This window comes from Mobula birostris, chromosome 7, assembly GCF_030028105.1.
Source record: "Mobula birostris isolate sMobBir1 chromosome 7, sMobBir1.hap1, whole genome shotgun sequence".
Taxonomy (NCBI): domain Eukaryota; kingdom Metazoa; phylum Chordata; class Chondrichthyes; order Myliobatiformes; family Myliobatidae; genus Mobula; species Mobula birostris.
In genome coordinates, this window is record NC_092376.1 from 65860430 (window position 1) to 65879572 (window position 19143).

Sequence of the window (19143 nt, forward strand, 5' to 3'; positions counted from 1 at the left end):
CCCAGACTATCCCTACTACCTTTTTTGGACAAGGGGACAACATTCGCCTCCCTCCAATCCTCCGGTACCATTTCCATGGACAACGAGGACATAAAGATCCTAGCCAGAGGCTCAGCAATCTCTTCCTTCGCCTCGTGGAGCAGCCTGGGGAATATTCCGTCAGGCCCCGGGGACTTATCCGTCCTAATGTATTTTAACAACTCCAACACCTCCTCTCCCTTAATATCAACATGCTCCAGAACATCAACCTCACTCATATTGTCCTCATCATCATCAAGTTCCCTCTTATTGGCGAATACCGAAGAGAAGTATTCATTGAGGACCTCGCTCACTTCCACAGCCTCCAGGCACATCTTCCCACCTTTATCGCTAATCGGTCCTACCTTCATTCCTATCATCCTTTTTTTCTTCACATAATTGAAGAATGCCTTGGGGTTTTCCTTTACCCTACTCACCAAGGACTTCTCATGCCCCCTTCTTGCTCTTCTCAGATTTTCCACCTCACTTGTCACCCATGGTTCCTTCACCCTACCATTCTTCATCTTCCTCACCGGGACAAATTTATCCCTAACATCCTGCTAGAGATCTCTAAACATCGACCACATGTCCATAGTACATTTCCCTGCAAAAACATCATCCCAATTCGCACCCACAAGTTCTAGCCTTATAGCCTCATAATTTGCCCTTCCCCAATTAAAAATTTTCCTGTCCTCTCTGATTCTATCCTTTTCCATGATAACGCTAAAGGCCAGGGAGCGGTAGTCACTGTCCCCCAGATGCTCACCCACTGAGAGATCTGTGACCTGACCCGGTTCATTACCTAGTACTAGATCTAGTATGGCATTCCCCCTATTCGGCCTGTCCACATACTGTGACAGGAATCCGCCCTGGACACACTTAACAAATTCTACCCCATCTAAACCATTGGAACTAATCAGGTGCCAATCAATATTAGGGAAGTTAAAAGTCACCCATGATAACAACCCTGTTATTTTTGCACCTTTCCAAAATCTGCCTCCCAATCTGCTCCTCTGTATCTCTGCTGCTCCCAGGAAGCCTATAGAATACCCTCAATAGAGTAACTGCTCCCTTCCTGTTCCTGACTTCCGCCCATACTGACTCAAAAGAGGATCCTGCTACATTACCCACCCTTTCTGCAGCTGTAATAGTATCCCTGACCAGTAATGCCACCCCTCCTCCCCTTTTTCTGCCCTCTCTATCCCTTTTAAAGCACTGAAATCTAGGAATATTGAGAATCCATTCCTGCCCTGGTTCCAGCCAAGTCTCTATAATGGCCACTACATCATAATTCCATGTATGTATCCAAGCTCTCAGTTCATCACCTTTGTTCCTGATGCTTCTTGCATTGAGGTACACACATTTCAGCCCTTCTACCTTACTGTCTTTACACTGTTTATTCTGCTTCTCTTTCCTCAAAGCCTCTCTATATTTTAGATCTGGCTTTACTCCATGCACTTCTTTCACTGCTCTATCGCTCTGGGTCCCATCCCCCTTGCAAATTAGTTTAACCCCTCCTGAACCATGCTAGCAAACCTACCTGCAAGGATGTTGCTCCCCCTTGGGTTCAGGTGCAACCCATCCAGTCTGTACAGGTCCCACCTTCCCCAGAAGAGATCCCAATGATCCAAAAATCCAAAACCCTGCTCTCTGCACCAACATCAGCCATGCATTCAACTGCCATCTCCTCCAATTCTTACCATCAGTGTCAGGTAGCACTGGCAGCAATCCTGAGAACGCCACCCTTGAGGTCCTGTTCTTCAGCCTTCTGCCTAGTTCCCGAAACTCACACTTCAGGACCTCATCCCTCTTCCTGCCTATGTCATTGTCCCAACATTTATCACGACTTCTGGTTGCTTTCCCTCTCGTACCAGGATGTCGTGCACCCGGTCAGAGACATCCCGGCCCCTGGCACCCGAGAGGCAACAAACCATGCGGGTGTCCTTCTCACATCCACAAAATCTCCTGTCTGCTCCCCTGACTATAGAGTGCCTTATGACGACAGCTCTCCTCTTCTCCGTCCCACTCTTCTGCACCACTGGGTCAGACACAGTGCCGGAGGCCCTGCCACCGTGGCTCACACCTGGTCAGTCGTCCCCGCCAACAGTATCCAGGACGGGAAACTTATTATTCAGGGGAATGGCTACAGGAGTGCTCTGTACTACCTGTCTGCTCACCTTCGCTTTCCTCCCTCTGACTGTCACCCAACAACCTGCTTCCAACAGCCTAGGTGTGACTACCTCCCTGTAGCTCTCATCTACGACTGCCTCATTCTCCTTTATGAGTAGAAGGTCATTGAGCTGCTGTTCCAGATTCCTTACACGGTATTCCAGATCGCCCAGCCGTATGCACTTCTGGCAGATGTGACTCTGCGGGAGAGGGGCGTTTCCCCCAAGACTGCCACATCTCACATCACAGGCACATCACTGTCTCAGGAGGCATTGTAAAGACTAATTGCGAGTAAGCTTGTCCTCCGCCTCTTCACTTCGAAGCCTCTCGAGTCAAAACCTCAAAGCTCCACTCCTTCACTGGCCCACTCACTCACTGGCTGCTTCGCTTGAGCTATCCCTCTATTTATCTGTTTGCGCTTTTCAAAATGTTTGGTCACCTGAGCTCAATTGCCCAATCAGCTGCTTTCTGCTGACTCTGAGCTATTCAAATCTTGATTGTCTAATCAATGGCTTTCTGCTGATCTATTCAAATCTTGATTGACTTGATTGCACAGACCAACTGCCAAAACTGCCAGAATCTCTCGAGTCAAAGCCTCAAAGCTCCACTCCTCCACTGGCCTACTCACTCACTGGCCGCCTTCCAGTTTTGTGCGGTTTGCTTTATGTATCTTTATACTGCATATGCAGTTCGTCGATACACAAGGCTGTGGATCAAAAGTTAAACTGAGATTGTAACGGCAGGAACTGGTTGTAAATTCATTTGTTTTGTTTTGAGACCCTCTTCCAGCACTAAAACATCTAAAACAGATAAAGGAATTAAAACCCAAAAAAGTATTTGTTGTCCTGAGTGTGTACTTTTCCCCAGGCTACTAAATGTACATTTGATATGTTTGTTTTGCACTGTATAAAACTTTTTTTACTGTTTTTTTTGTTTGTTGCATTGTAGAAACATAAAAAAATTAATTTAAAAAGTGATGAGTAAGAGCCTAGCTACTTCCAAAATGAGGTTGAGATTCAAGGGGAGCTACATGTACTGATAAACAGATCATCAGAAGTAGTTAACCAAGTTAATAAACTATGAAATATGCAAACAGTGCACCTCCACTATTAATAGCTCTTTGCTCAGCCAGTTCTAGAGAAATAGAGCTGAAATGTAATATTAACTATTTACTACTTTATTCTATGTTCAGCTACGATCGACAAAAGAAAAATATATAGAATGAGATTGATACTCTGAGCAAACCATGGTCACTTTTTAATCTAAAAATATAGATAGAGTTTATAGAAGTCTTTAAAAAGCGGGGAAGGTTTGAAAATGTACATGGGAAGATGTTTTCATTTTCAGAGGCACGAGTTCAGATTAATTGAAACCTGCTGGAAAAACCACCTGAAGTCAGGCTGAGACATACTACCTCACTAGTATTGTACACGAGTTAAAGCTCATTGCTTTAACAGCAATTGTTTCCACCGCTCCCTTTAACGTCACAAGAGTGTTAAATTTCTTTTTTTGCTCTTGCAGAAATTGATACCAACTCTAATCTACCAAAACCCAAGAGCAAAACAGTCCCACAAGTAGAAAAGGAAATTTCCTCAATGCAGCTGTTTTCAAAAAAGGAAAAGACAGAAAGTGATGAAGAAATGCAGTTCCATTTAAGCAAGTCTGTATCGCAGAATCTCACATATTTGCTGCAGGAAGATGAAAAATTCTTGGAGGTTAGTTAAATAAATTAAAATATTTTTAAATAACCATATCAGTACTGCTGCGCAGAGTACATTAGTGATAGAGATGCATTATACAGTATAGTTCAAGATTAATTTTCATATTATGTAGAATACTTGGGAACCCCAGTTTTTAATACATTTTTATAAGTACACCAATTAATGTTGAGCGAAAGTATTGATTTATTGTTCAGGAAAAGTTAAAGTGGGTCATAACACAAATACAAATCTTGACAAGTTAGAATATACTGTGGCATGCAAAAGTTTGGGCACCCCTGGTCAAAATTTCTGTTACTGTGAATAGCAAATAAAAGATGACCTGATTTCCAAAAGGCATAAAGTTAAAGATGACACATTTCTTTAATGTTTTAATCAAGATTAATTTTTTGCATCAGGTAACAAGTCCTGTGGCCTGATGAAGTTAAAATAGAACTTTTTGGCTGCAATGAGCAAAGGTACATTTGGAGAAAAAAAAGGTGCAGAATTTCATGAAGAGAACACCTCTCCAACTGTTAAGCACAGGGGTGGATCGATCATGCTTTGGGCTTGTGTTGCAGCCAGTGGCACGGGGAACATTTCACTGGTAGAGGGAAGAATGAATTCAATTAAATACCAGCAAATTCTGGAAGCAAACATCACACCATCTGTAAAAAAGCTGAAGATGAAAAGAGGACGGTTTCTACAACAGGATAATGATCCTAAACACACCTCAAAATTCACAATGGACTACCTCAAGAGGCGTAAACCGAACATTTTGCCATGGCCCTCACAGTCCCCCGACCTGAACATCATCAAAAATCTGTGGATAGACCTCAAAAGAGCAGTGCATGCAAGATGGCCCAAGTATCTCACAGAACAAGAAAACTTTTGCAAGGAAGAATGGGTGAAAATCCTCCAAACAAGAATTGAAAGACTCTTAGCTGGCTACAGAAAGCGTTTACAAGCTGCGATACTTGCCGAAGGGGGTGTTACTAAGTACTGACCATGCAGGGCGCCCAAACTTTTGCTTTGGGCCCTTTTCCTTTTTTGTTGTTTCGAAACTGTAAAAGATGAAAATAAAACAGTAATCTTGCTTAAAATATTAAAGAGATGGGTCACCTTCAACTTTATGCCTTTTGGAAATCAGGTCATCTTTTACTCGCTTAGCTATTCAGAGTAACAGAAATTTTGACCAGGGGTGCCCAAGCTTTCGCATGCCACTGTAATTCCATCGTTATATAATGGGGAAATGTATTGTGAACATCCATCATCATCAACAGATGCTTTACTTCCCTGTTGAGAGTTTACTTGCACATAGTGATAAGTGGCCTCACTTTAACCAGCAATGTTAAATGTCCACGTTCATTTCCTTATATTGGTATCATCTCATACTTAAAAATCCAAAAGGAATATGAAGCATTATAATTCTCAAAATGCATTCAAATATCTATTTGACTTTCTGAGTGTGTTCAGCATTTTATTTTCATTGCATATTTTACAAATACATGCATAAAATATGCTGCTTTTCAATGTTGCGCCAACTCACAATGCTTTGGGAAGTAAACATATTACAATAAGATATCTGATTGTCTGGAAATCTGATGGTTCAGACCTGGTTCTCTGAAGCCCTGTTGTCATACTCCTAATAAACTCACTGATTCTTATCAGCAAATTCCTTTTTAATTCACCAGGGCCCTGAAGGTAGCACTCCATTTATCACAATGGGTATTTTTTCCCACCACCCTTTTAAATTCAACAGGGCCCCATTTCTTGTACTGCCATTAAACTCAACAGATTTTCTTCTTTGCACTCTCTTTGAACTCACCTGGTGCATTGTAAAAGTTATTTTATTACTGCGTAAAAAAACAATCAAAAGTGGGTTGGAATTTTAATATTAGTAACATCTAATAGGCTGCAAAATCTGCCAGTCCAGCACAAAAATCCCAAGTTTTACTGTATATGAAACAATTAAAATTTGCAAAAGATTTTTGCTAGGAAATCAGCATTTTGGGAAATAGTTCTAGCTACATCATTAACCCACACTATTAAATTGTTCATATTTGTCATGTTTTTCATTTTCTAAGCTACAAGGAGAATAAAATTCATAATACCCTAAGACATAGGAGCAGAATTTGAAAATTCAGCCCATCGAGTCTGCTCTGCTATCAAATCTCTTACTAGCTCTTCCTTCAGTTAGTCCTGACGAAAGGTCTTGGCCCGAAACGTTGACTGTACCTCTTCCTAGAGATGCTGCCTGGCCTGCTGCGTACACCAGCAACTTTGATGTGTGTTGCTTGAATTTCCAGCATCTGCAGAATTCCTCGTGTTTACACTTCTATTCATGCTAGTACCTTTCCTATAATACTATGGGCTCTTATCTTGTTAAGCAGCCTCATGTATGGCACCTTGTCAAAGGCCTTCTGAAAATCCAAATAAACAATATCCACCGACTCTCCTTTGTCAATCCTGCCTGGTATTTCCTCAAAGAATTCCAACAGATTTGTCAGGCAAGTTTTACTTTCAAGGAAATTATGCTGACTTTGGTCTATTTTATCATGTGCCTTCAAGTACCATAAAAACCTCATCCTTAATAATTGACACCAACATCTTTGCAACCACTGAAGTCAGGATGACTGGCCTAAAATTTATTTTCTTCTGCCTCCTTCCATTCTTGAAAAGTGGAGTGACATTTGCAATTTCAGTCCTCTGGAACCAATCCAGAATCCAGTGATTTTTGAAAGATCATTATTAATGCTTTCACAATCTCTTCAGCTACCTCTTTCAGAATCCTGGGGTGTAGTCCATCTGGTCCAGGTGACTATCTACCTTCAGATTTCTCAAGCACCTTTACCTTAGTAATAGCAAAGAGTCTCACTTCTGCCCCCAGACTCTCACATTTCTGGCATTCTGCTACTGTCTTCCATAATGAAGACTGACACAAAATACTTAAGTTCATCTGCCATTTCTTTGTGCCCCATTACTACCTCTCCAGTATCTCTTTTACTCTTTATATATTTGAAAAAGCTTTTTGTATCCTCTTTTATATTATTGGCTAACCTACCTTCATATTCCATCTTTTCTCTCTTTATGGCTTTTTTAGTTGCCTTCTGTTGGTTTTTTATAAGTTTCCCGATCCTCTGCCTTTCCACTAATTTTTGCTATATTATATGTCTTCTGTTTTGCTTTTATGTCGTCTTGCATTTTCCTTGTCAGTCACAGTTGCCTTATCTTACCTGTAGAATACTATCTTTGGGATCTATGGGATGCATCTTTTCTGTGCCATCTGAATTGTTCCCAGAAACTCCAGCCATTGCTGTTCCCTGCTAGGGTCCCCTTCCAATCAACTTTGGCCTGCTTCTCTCTCATGCCTCTGTAATTCCCTTTACTCTGCTACAATACTGATACATCTGATTTTAGATTATGAGAAGACTCAGTCCTCTTTTATTGTCATTTAGAAATGCATACATGCATTAAGAAATGATACAATGTTTCTCTGGAGTGATATCACAGAAAACAGGACAGACCAAAGACTAACACTGACAGAACCACATAATTATAACGTATAGTTACAGCAGTGCAAAGCAATACGATAATTTGATAAAGAACAGACCGGGGCACAGTAAAAAAAAGTCTCAAAGTCCCGAGTCGATCAACTCCTGGGTCCCCAATATCAGGCAGCAAAAGGGAGAAACTCCCTGCCATAAACCTCCAGGCACCGTCAACTTGCCGATGCCTTGGAAGCAGCCGACACTTAGTCCATCTGTCCGAAAACTTCGAGCTTCCGACCAGCCTCTCCGATACAGCCTCCTGAGTGCCATCCTCTGCCGAGCACCTTCGACCTCTCCCCGGCCGCTGAAACACGCAAAGCTGAGGATTTCGAGGCCTTCAGCTCCGGAGATTCCGGTTACCACACAGTAGCAGCGGCAGTGAAGCGGGCATTTCAGAAGTTTTCCAGATGTTCCGCTGTGCTCTCACATCTGTCTCCATCAAATCAGAATTGTGCACGGTCCCCTACTTGACAAATAACAGACATCACCACCGAAGTGGCCGCGCGTGCTGCCATTGTGCCGCCATCTTCTCCCCCCTCCTTCTTGAACTACAGTGTGAATTCTGTCATATTATGATCACTACCTTCTAAGGGTTAACTTACCTTAAGCTCCTTGATCAAATCTAGGTCATTACATCCAGAATTGACATTCTCTTATTGGGCTCAACTGCAAGCAGCTCTTAAAAGCTATCTCAGAGGCATTCTACAAATTCCCTCTCTTGGAATCCAGCATCGATCTACCTCCATAGTTAAATCCCCCACAATTTTCAAAACATCGCCCTTTTTACATGCCTTTCAAGCTCAATCATTTTTCTGAATGTTATTCTTTTCCATATAGATGTGATCAAAATGCAATTTATTTTTAGAAGGTCAAGATGGATCACCGTATTATTGTTTCTCCTTAGAAGAAATACAGATAAATTCATTCATGTTAATTGTATATTGGTCTCACTACAGTAGAGATGAGAAACTTCTACTGTTATGACTATTCTTAAGTGGCTGAGTTTTGTGTCACCTACACTTTAATTCCCCATCTAGCTCAGAATCATAGAACCATAGAAACTACAGCACAGAAACAGGCCCTTTGGCCGTGCCGAACCATTTTCTGCCTAGACCCATTGACCTGCACACGGACCATGTCCCTCCATACACCTCCCATCCATGTATCTGTCCAATTTATTCTTAAATGTTAAAAAAGAACCCGCATTTACCACCTCGTCTGGCAGCTCATTCCATACTCCCACCACTCCCTGTGTGAAGCCCCCCCTAATGTTCCCTTTAATCTTTTCCCCCCTCACCCTTAACCCATGTCCTCTGGTTTTTTTCTCCCCTTGCCTCAGTGGAAAAAGCCTGCTTGCATTCACTCTATCTATACCCATCATAATTTTATATACCTCTATCAAATCTCCCCTCATTCTTCTACACTCCAGGGAATAAAGTCCTAACCTATTCAACCTTTCTCTGTAACTGAGTTTCTCAAGTCCTGGCAACATCCTTGTAAACCTTCTCTGCACTCTTTCAACCTTATTTATATCCTTCCTGTAATTTGGTGACCAAAACTGAACACAATACTCCAGATTCGGCCTCACCAATGCCTTTCCAACCTCATCATAACATTCCAGCTCTTACACTCAATACTTCGATTAATAAAGGCCAATGTACTAAAAGCTCTCTTTACGACCCTATCTACCTATGACGCCACTTTTAGGGAATTTTGTATCTGTATTCCCAGATCCCTCTGTTCCACTGCACTCCTCAGTGCCTTACCATTAACCCTGTATGTTCTACGTTGGTTTGTCCTTCCAACGTGCAATACCTCACACTTGTCAGTATTAAACCCCATCTGCCATTTTTCAGCCCATTTTTCCAGCTGGTCCAAGTCCCTCTGCAGGCTCTGAAAACCTTCCTCACTGTCTACTACACCTCCAATCTTTGTATCATCAGCAGACTTGCTGATCCAATTTACCACATTATCATCCAGATCATTGATATAGATGACAAATAACAATGGACCCAGCACTGATCCCTGGTGCACACAACTAGTCACAGGCCTCCACTCAGAGAAGAAATTCTCTACCACCACTCTCTGGCTTCTTCCATCGAGCCAATGTCTAATCCAATTTACCACCTCTCCATGTATACCTAGCGACTGAATTTTCCTAACTAACCTCCTATGCGGGACCTTGTCAAAGGGCTTACTGAAGTCCATTTAGACCATATCCACTGCCTTCCCTTCATCCACTTTCCTGGTAACCTCCCCGAAAAACTCCAACAGACTTTGCTTCCTCTTTGGCCATCTTACGATTTACAGTGATATCCATCATAAATTCAGGGAGCAGCACATTGCTATATTCTGCACTCAATACTTAATACAACAGTTTTGGATAGTTATTATATTGCCCCCTACAGACGAAGCAGGACATTTCAGTTTTCATTTGTTCCTTTGTTTTACACCGGTCTCCAACTGCTTGTACTTAAAAGTAATGGCTGCCCTGGTAACTTAGATCTCCACTCTATCACAGATGTACTCTCTTTTCTATGTCTGACTGCTCTTTCTGCAACTTCAAACAAACTTACTTTCTCACCTTTCTAGCAACACACAAAGTTGCTGGTGAATGCAGCAGGCCAGGCAGCATCTCTAGGAAGAGGTACAGTCAACATTTCGGGCCAAGACCCTTCGTCAAGACGAACTGAAAGAAGATCTTGTAAGAGATTTGGAAATGGAAGGGGGAAGGGGAGATCCAAAATGATAGGAGAAGACAGGAGGGGGAGGGATGGAGCCAAGAGCTGGGCAGTTGATTGGCAAAAGGGATATGAGAGGATCATGGGACAGGAGGCCTAGGGAGAAAGAAATGGGGAGGGGGGAAGCCCAGAGGATGGGCAAGGGGTATAGTGAGAGCAACAGAGGGAGAAAAAGGAGAGAGAGAAAAAGAATATATATATATATATATATATATATATATATATATATATATATATATATAATAATAAATAACGGTGGGGTACGAGGGGGAGGTGGGGCATTAACAGAAGTTAGAGGTCAATGTTCATGCCATCAGGTTTGCGTTCTCATCATTGTTTGCGTTCTCACCTTTCTAGTTTTGTCGAAGGCTCATGGTCTGAAGTATTCATTCTATTTCCTTTCCATGGATATTGTTTGACCTGCTAACGTGCCTAGCATTTTCTCTTTGTTTCATTTGCCTTACATTATTCACATCTATCAATTTTCTAAAGATTGTTTCATTAAATCTCTTCACTTAATGCAATGTAACACCACACTCTAGTAGCTGAGGCCTATGATAATCTTTCTTGGTGCTTTGGCTGTATTCTACTAATGCTTATGCTAATCAAATGTCTATGCTATCCTCTAAATGGCATACATTATCGGTACATGGAGATCGGAAGTGACAGAGTCTCTATCTTCACACCAATTGTATTACCAACATCTGATGTATGTTCTTGTCTACCAATAAAAAGGATGAATGAAATTTGGCAGAAGTGGAGTGTAAGTGGCGCATTCTTACAACATTATCTGTGGCATGTAAATCACAAGATAATTGTAGATGAAGGTGAATTAGGAAATGGCGAGGAGGAATAGGAAGAATGATCATAAAGGCCATTCAGCTCCTCAGGCTTGCCCCACTGTTCAACAAAGTCACGATTGTTCTTCTGCTTTCAGCACCATTTCCCTGTCCTATTCCCTCATGCCCAGATTCCAATAATTCCCAGAACATACACACCAGCAGAAGACCTTTATGTCTTCACCATTTAATATGGGCAGCACGGTAACCTAGTGGTTAGGACAATGATTTACAGCAGCTGCACTCAGGTTCATTTCCCATCGCTGGCTGTAAGGAGTTTGTATGTTCTCCCCATGACTGTGTGGGTTTCCTCCAGGTGCTCCAGTTTCCTCCCACAGTCACAGACGTACCAGTTGGTCAGTTATTTGGTCAATGTAAACTGTCCCATAATTAAACTAAGGTTAAATCAGGGGCTGCTGGGCGACATGGCTGTAAGGCCTAGAAGGGTCCTTATGCTGTATCGCAATAAATAAATAAGATCACAAATGGCCCGATTGTATTCTCAACTCTGAATTTCTACTGTATCTATCCACGATAACCTGTGTCTCCTTGCTTATCAAGAATTAATCTAATTCTGCTTTAAGATTATTCAAATGCTGGCTCCACCAACTTGAAGAAAAAGGTTCAAATGTCACCACACAGAGAAACCTAGCCTCATTTGTCTTAAATCAATGACTGCTTACTTTGTGAACAATGATGCCTTGTTTACTTCTGCTGGTGTATGGGGTGTCAGGGAGGGGTAGCACCTCTGGTGGGGGAACATGTCGCGTCCTTTTCAGGGTGGTTAGTCCACCTTTGGTCCCCACCTGGCACTCAGCTCTCACCTGTGGCTCCCCGTAGCTGTTTGCATGCGACAGCGGCCACACCCCGGGCAACGGCTTCGACAAGCCGGCTAAAACAGGTGAGGGTAACCGATGGGTCTCAAACCCTCGGTGTGATAGGGAGTTGTCTATCCCAGCATGTGAAGACAGACTCCGGCGGATTGAGCGGATGAGACCTATGGAAGGTCCAACGGTCAAGAAGGCGGTCTCTGCACGCGTCGTGGAACGTGTAGAGCAGGACAAGACACAGAAGACGTCCTGGTCATCCACTGCACCTAGTCCCATCTCCAGCCGTCTCGACTCTGTCTTGCCACTGGATCCAGATGGGAATTGGGAAGAGAGAGTGAGGCTGACGCTGTGCAACTCTCCCTCACTTAAATCCAAATCACACGCTAGTCTCGACACCATCATAATGGTGTTGAGGTCCTCATCAACGTCAATGATGGATGACCAACCAACCACTTCTGCTCTTCCACTAGTAACCACAGGCTTAGAATAGGGATGCCACTGATGGTGAGCCTCTGCTCCAATTCTGCCCATATATATCTGCTACTTAAACACTGCACTATTTGCAGTTTTTCCTTCATTTGCTGAGTCTCCAAAGGCTAGAATTCCCTCCTGAAACAGTCCAGTTTTCCTTTAACAGGCTTTTGGTACCCACTTCAAATAACTTTCAATCATCAACCTTAATGATTGCATTTCAATTGCATTTCACCCACTAGCGCATAGATCCATCAACAACCTTCACTGAGCTCAGCTTGTTTCTAACTTCCATTCCTGTGCATTGCAATGCTCAAGATCAGTGAAAGCATCTTAAAAAGCTGAAATAGGAACCAGCTTCAGACATTGCGCAATTCACCACACCCCATGTCTCTGCCAGCTAAGTGGGCTTTTTGCACAACATCATAGATCATCTTCCTATCAGTACATTGGACTTCCCATTTCTCCACTAGGCTTCATCCAAGACTGAAGAACAAACATCCACAGCTCAAAGTCTAGATGTATTTCATATTTGCCCACTCAGCTTTACTATAAGCACTTGATTGATAAAGGGTTTATTTTCCCATATATTACATTGTCTTTATCTTAAAGTACTAAAATTGCATTGAATATGTTACATTTTTTAAATATTTGAATTTGAACTGTCAAATGTGTTTGATAATCTGACTGTGGCAGGCTGGCTTCCAACTCAGTCTTGTTTTACAGGACTACAAGTATGGAGAAGCAGCTGGCCTTGGTCAGATTATCATGTTCAAATACTATTTGGAATTTGGTACAATCTTAAGGTTATTACGTAATTGAGAGAAATACTTCTAATTTGCTTCAAGTATTTAGAGTGTGGTGCATTTGAGCAGAGGATGTTGCATGTAAAAGGCCAAGCTATGCTGCTTCAAGCAACTGAGCAACCTACTGGTCAAGGAAAGAAAAATGAACAAAGAGAACCACGTGAAGCGGAGCTGGGATGGCCTGTCACGAGCACAATGTTGAGATCTGTTATTTCATAGGTATTACATTTCTAGAATCATTACATTACATTTTTAGAATCATTAGTTCATGTGAAGATGAAAGTGTTACTGCATCACAAACTGATATTTCAAGTTGTCAGTAATTTAGTTTATTTCTCTTCCCATCAGGCCCAGCTAGACCAGTGGTCCCCAACCTCCGGGCCACGGACCGATACATTGCCGCGAAGAATGCAGCAGTGCAGCGGTAGTCGGAATGAACCCAGCATATCTTTAAGAAAAAAGCCAAAATATACAAGCTAATTAAATAGGTGCTGCCTGGCACGTAAATGTCAGCCCAGATCAGATGATCTGGCGTTTAAATCGACCAAACAATGGAACACCTAAAGGCTCCAGCGCCCTGGAAAGAGGAGTGAACATCGCGTAGAGCAAGTGAAGTCGGCAATCGCCTCTGATCTGGGTCAACATTTACGTTCCCGGTGGCACCTAATTAATTAGCTTGTTTACTTCCACTTTCTTCTTAAAGATGTGCTGGGTTTGTTCCGGCTACCGCTGCATTCTTTGCGGCAATGTATTGGTCCGCGGCCCGGAGGTTGGGGACCACTGGTCTAGACGATCCAAGCTTTAGTTTGAAGAATGGTTCTACAGACAAGGATATCTGAATTCGCCATCAACTCCACTGAACTTTATAATTCAAACTTGAATTTGATACACATTGTTCCAAGTACATGCATCAGATTAAGACTCCCTTGGCAACTTGAAACTAACTCATTTTAATGAGCTTGATGTGTGACCAATATTGTACACCAATATTTAAACAGTGATAAATTTTACAGGAAATAAAATGCTCACTGCATGCAAAACTTGGAAGAGTGAAATTATTAAGGAAATTCATATCCATAAATGTAAAGTCAACAACTACCCATGAATAAACAATACTGAAAATCGCCTTCATCTCATTTACTCAGTGGAAGCTGGAGCATGAATACAAGAACAAAAGAAATAGCAAATATCAGGATAAACATTTAAAATCTACTTTGCCATTCAGCAAGATCGTGGCTGATCAACTTCTACAATTTTTCTCATCTCTTTATCACATAATTCACATCAGATTCAGATTTATTTATCACATGTACATTGAAACATATAGTTAAATGCAGAATCATACAGAAAACTATCCGTTTTAAATGAACTCTGAGTGAGGTGTGAGACCACTCTGGGTAGAGTTCATGATAGTTGCAGTTAAGTAGCTCATACAATGAAAACAGACAGTTGTAGTAAATTTCAAAGTTCAAACTAAATTTGTTATCAAAGCACATAAATGTCAACATATACAACCCTGAGATTCATTTTCTTGTGGGCATACTCAATAAATCCATAATAGAATAATAACCATAATAGAATCAATTAAAGACCACAACAACTTGGGCGTTCAACCAGTGTGCAAAACACAACAAATTGTGCAAATACATAAAGAAAGAAATCATCATAAATAAATAAGCAATAAATACCAAGATCATGAGATGAAGAATCCTTAAAAGTGAGCCCATAGGTTGTGGGAACAGTTCAGTGATGGGGCAAGTGAGGGAGGAAGAGAGAGAGGGAGGCAGGGAGGGAAAGGGAGGGAGTGGAGAAAAGAGTGAGGGAGAGGGAGGGAGGGAGTGGGGAAGGGCGGGCGGGAGGGAGGGAGTGGGGAAGGGAGGTAGAGGGAGAGATAGAGAGATGCATCGCAGAATAGGTCCTTCTGGTCATTCAAGTTGTCCACCCAGCAATCCCCTGATTTAACCTGAGCCTAATCATGGGACTATTTACAATGACCAATTGACTTTCCAACCAGTGCGTCTTTGAAGTATAGGAGGAAACCAAATCACCTGGAGGAAACTCTTGCGGTCACAGGGATAACATACAAACTCCTTACAGAGAGCTGCAGTAATTGAACCCAGGTCACTGGTACTGTAAAGTGTTATGCTAACCACTAGGCTGCTTTGCTTAATGGTGGGGAGGGCTTTACCCTTGACGGATCGTATCCACTACTTTTAGTAGGATTTTCTCTTTAAGGGCATTGGTGTTTCCATACCAGGCTGTGATGTAGCCACCACACACCTATAGAAGTTTCTCAAAATTTGGTGATTCCAAAGAGGGTACCGAAGATCAAGAGCTCAGGAAGGGGTAGGTATATAATCTGGAACAGATCAATACTGAGGTGGTTATAAATGTTATGGAATGCATAAAGCTTGATAAATCCCCAGGGAAGTGTGGAAGTTGTGGTAAGGCAAGAGTTAAAGACAACACCCAGGCAAGGATGAATGCAGTGGTGTGTTGTCAAATCCAAACAAAGGAGACCACTGGAGCCAGTCTTGCCCATTGCAGACAGATGAGTGAACATAACTGTGGCAGTGCTTAATAAACCTAGAAGAGCATAGCTTCATTTTGCACAGTAGGGGTACCGGAGACAGACCAGACAGGAATACTACTTGAAAATACCATCGGTTGTCAGCTTGATGTTTCGACTGACTTTTAACAGCTCTATTGTGATGGCAAATGATCTTGCAAGTAAGAAATTCAAGCGTAGACAATTTACCAAATGGTCAATATCCATAACAGATAAGCCGATTCTGTATAAAAATAGCAGTTTTCAGTGCTGGCTTGAGAACAGTGTGGGTGACAGGGGTCACTGTTCTCTTTCTGCTCAAGTAAAATAATTATATTTGAGTCATAAATGTCTGTGTGTTCTGGCCCAGTTATTTTATTGGTGACGAAAGCTACTTGGAGATTCCACCAAGAGAGCTAATCGTTGGCTTCATTATACAGGAGAAAGGAATTCAGCCTCGGTAGCCAATCAGTCCTAAATTCTAGACAGCTCATAGTTGAGCAAGCGGCTGAGCCTGCTGCTGGCACAGAAATTTTCTCCTGTGTGGGGTACTCGAATTATGCCAACACCTAGTCAAGGTCGCCAACATAGGAAAGCTGCAGCATTAAAAGAAGCTGATGTGGTCCAGATCGTCTCCTGACAGAGTCTGATGTGGTCCAGGTTGTGTCCCTCACGAAACACAGAAAAGTTCAGTAAGTGTGTTGTTAAAATAAGGAATTACGAAATGTGTGTCTGTGTGGTTTGAAAATTCTTTGTCCAGGACCTCTAAAGGACTCTGGTAGCGTCCATGCTTGTACATAATGGACTAGAAAGCATTAAGTATGTTGAGAAGAACATTGTTTGGGTGGAATGGACTAAGTGAGCGTCTGCAGGCATTGTTAGAGAAAGGAAAATGTGAGAAGACTGCAGGGAAGTCTGTGATTGTTCAATGTAGCTGTGAGACGCAAAAAGAAAGACAAATCCTGTAAAAAAGCAGAGAACTGAGCAAAAGTGAAAGGAGCAAAAGGCACAGAAAGAACAGACAAAGGATAATAGTGTCTACATCCTTGCAGCTAGTTGGTGCTGCTGTAAATAATTACAGTGAATTACACTGCATTTCATTATTCCTTAGGTGACAATAGACAATTCAGGAAACTACATGGGTTTCTCACTTCTTCGGAACTCCAATAAAACAGTGAACAAACTATGAACCTTTTCCTGCTTTTCAATTACTTACTTGAATGGCTGTTATAAACTATGCGGCTCATATTAACTGAAAGAATGAAATAATTGGAGGGAACGAATGAGCTGACTCCTTTAGTGAGGCAGCAACAGCAAATTTTTATTGCCACCTAGCACTCCAGTGTGATCAGGCTGCCAATACTTCCTAAATTCCTTCGATGATCTAAGTACAGTTACAAGGTGATTCACCTGAGGCTGAAAGGACTTCATGGACTAAACAGTGTGTGCAAGACTATAAAAGCTGATGATGGGTATAATCGAAAATGAGAGATTCTCAACCATTGCAAGAAAAGTAGCAGCAACTATGATTTGCCAGAGACGTAATCCCGAAAGACACTGCCAGCACAAATGAGAAAATCTGCAGATGCTAGAAATCCAAGCAATACAAAATGCTGGAGGAACTCAGCAGGCCAGGCAGCATCTATGGAAAAGAGTACAGTGGACGTTTCGGGCCGAGATCCTTCAGCAGGACTGCCGGCATTTGAAAATATCATCGGTTGCCAGCTTGAAGTTTCGATTGACTTTGAACAACTCTATTGTGAATGGCGAATGATCTTGCAAATAAGAAATTCAAGCTTAGACAATTTACCAAATGGTCAATATCCATTTGGGAATCAGTTCTCAGGAAAGAAAGAACTGTGCTTTCCCACTCCATCTGGAGGGCGAAATTCTCAGAGAATTTACAGCCACTTCTACGATACCAGTGACACGAGACACATGCGGCAGGGAATTCAGAGGATTACAGACTACAAGTCTACCCTGTGCGTAAGTGACCAGGATCCTTCACTCCCTGGGAGGCTGAATGTCTTCTACATCCTTTTTGATGCACAGAACAAAGTGCTGGCGAGGAAGGTCTCCTTTCCCCAGATGAGCAGACACACTGGCTGAAGCAAAGGTGAGGAAGATCCCAGCCAAAGTCAACCCACACAAATTTGCAAGGCCTGATAATATATCAAGTCGTGATAATTTACCAGCTGACAGAGGTGCTCATGGATATATTCAACATCTCTCTGGAACAATGCATTTTCCCCTCAGTTTTCAAGGGGGCAACCGTTATTCAAGTGCCAAAGAAGGCGACAGTAACGTGCCTAAACGGTGATCATTCGGTGGCATTAACATCAACCATTATGAAATGTTTTGAAGCAGCTGGCCATAGAACACATTAAAGTCTTTCGCCCAGCTACATTGGACCCTTTCATATTCACTTATCACTCAAGTTGATCCACTGACGATGCAATAGCCTTTGCCCTCCACCCTGTCCCGTCACACCTGGAAAATAGAGTCTCATATGCCAGACTGCTGTTTTATAGACTTCAATTCAGCATTCAACACAACACCATCGTGCCCCAGAAACTGGTGAAGAAACTGTCCTCGCTGGACCTCAACACTTCCCTCTGCAATTGCATGCTGGACTTCTTAACAGCAAGATTACAGTCAGTCCGTGTGGGCAGAAACATCTCTCATCCCATTACACTGAGCATTGGCGTCCCCATGGCTGTGCTCAGCCCAAGGCTGTTCACACTGCTGACACATGACCGTGTTGCAGGATCCATCTTAAATTATATCAAGTTGGCGGATGACACAACAGTAATTTGCCTTGTCAAGAACGATGACGAAACGGAGCATAGAAAGGAAATGGAACGGCTGGTGGATTAGTGTGAGAACAGCAACCTAAGCCTGAACATGGAGAAGACAAAGAAAATCATTGTGGACTTTAGGAAGGTGCAGACAAATCGTCCCTTTCTGCGAATACATGGCTCCTCCGAAGAGTTAAGTGCACCATGTTCCTAGGAGTTCACATCATGGATGACCTCACCTAGTCCCTTATCATCACCTCCCTGAAGGATGCTTAGAATTACTAAGGATCCCACCTATCCAGCACCTTCTTTGACTTTGTACCATCAGGCAGGAGACAGTGCATAAAAACAAGAATGGTCAGGATGAGAAATAATTTCTTCCCCCAGGCCATTAGGCTTCTGAACTCCCTGCTGTATCATGTTCGAAGTGTCACTGGTTAATCTATTCTGTACCTTACAATATTTAATATTAATGCACTTTTGTTTGTTGTTTACGTGTGATTCATTTGTAGATTTTATCTTTACCTTCATAAGTTATCATGTGTTGTCGTGTGCTTTACACCCCTGTTTGGAGAAGTGGTGTCTCGTTTCTATGTACATCATATGGTTATATACGCTATATGTGTATATAGCTATACATCTGTATTACATAGTTAAATTAAGTCAGCAGTGCAA

General features: G+C 42.2%; 1 protein-coding gene across 6 annotated transcripts in view; it reads left to right on the forward strand.

Moving 5' to 3' along the window:
• Positions 1-19143, forward strand: part of ccdc83 (coiled-coil domain containing 83) — a 109993-nt gene that overhangs the window by 73378 nt on the left and 17472 nt on the right. For 2 of the 6 annotated variants that reach the window (XM_072264346.1, XM_072264348.1), the window contains exons 10-11: positions 3709-3902; positions 13165-13490. In XM_072264346.1, the coding sequence (XP_072120447.1) occupies positions 3709-3902; positions 13165-13341 (371 nt within the window). In that variant the 3' untranslated portion in view covers positions 13342-13490. Of the gene's footprint in view, positions 1-3708; positions 3903-4303; positions 4396-10533; positions 10855-13164; positions 13491-19143 lie in introns of those variants that run through there. The other 4 variants (XM_072264347.1, XM_072264351.1, XM_072264352.1 and 1 more) reach the window with 4 other exon arrangements.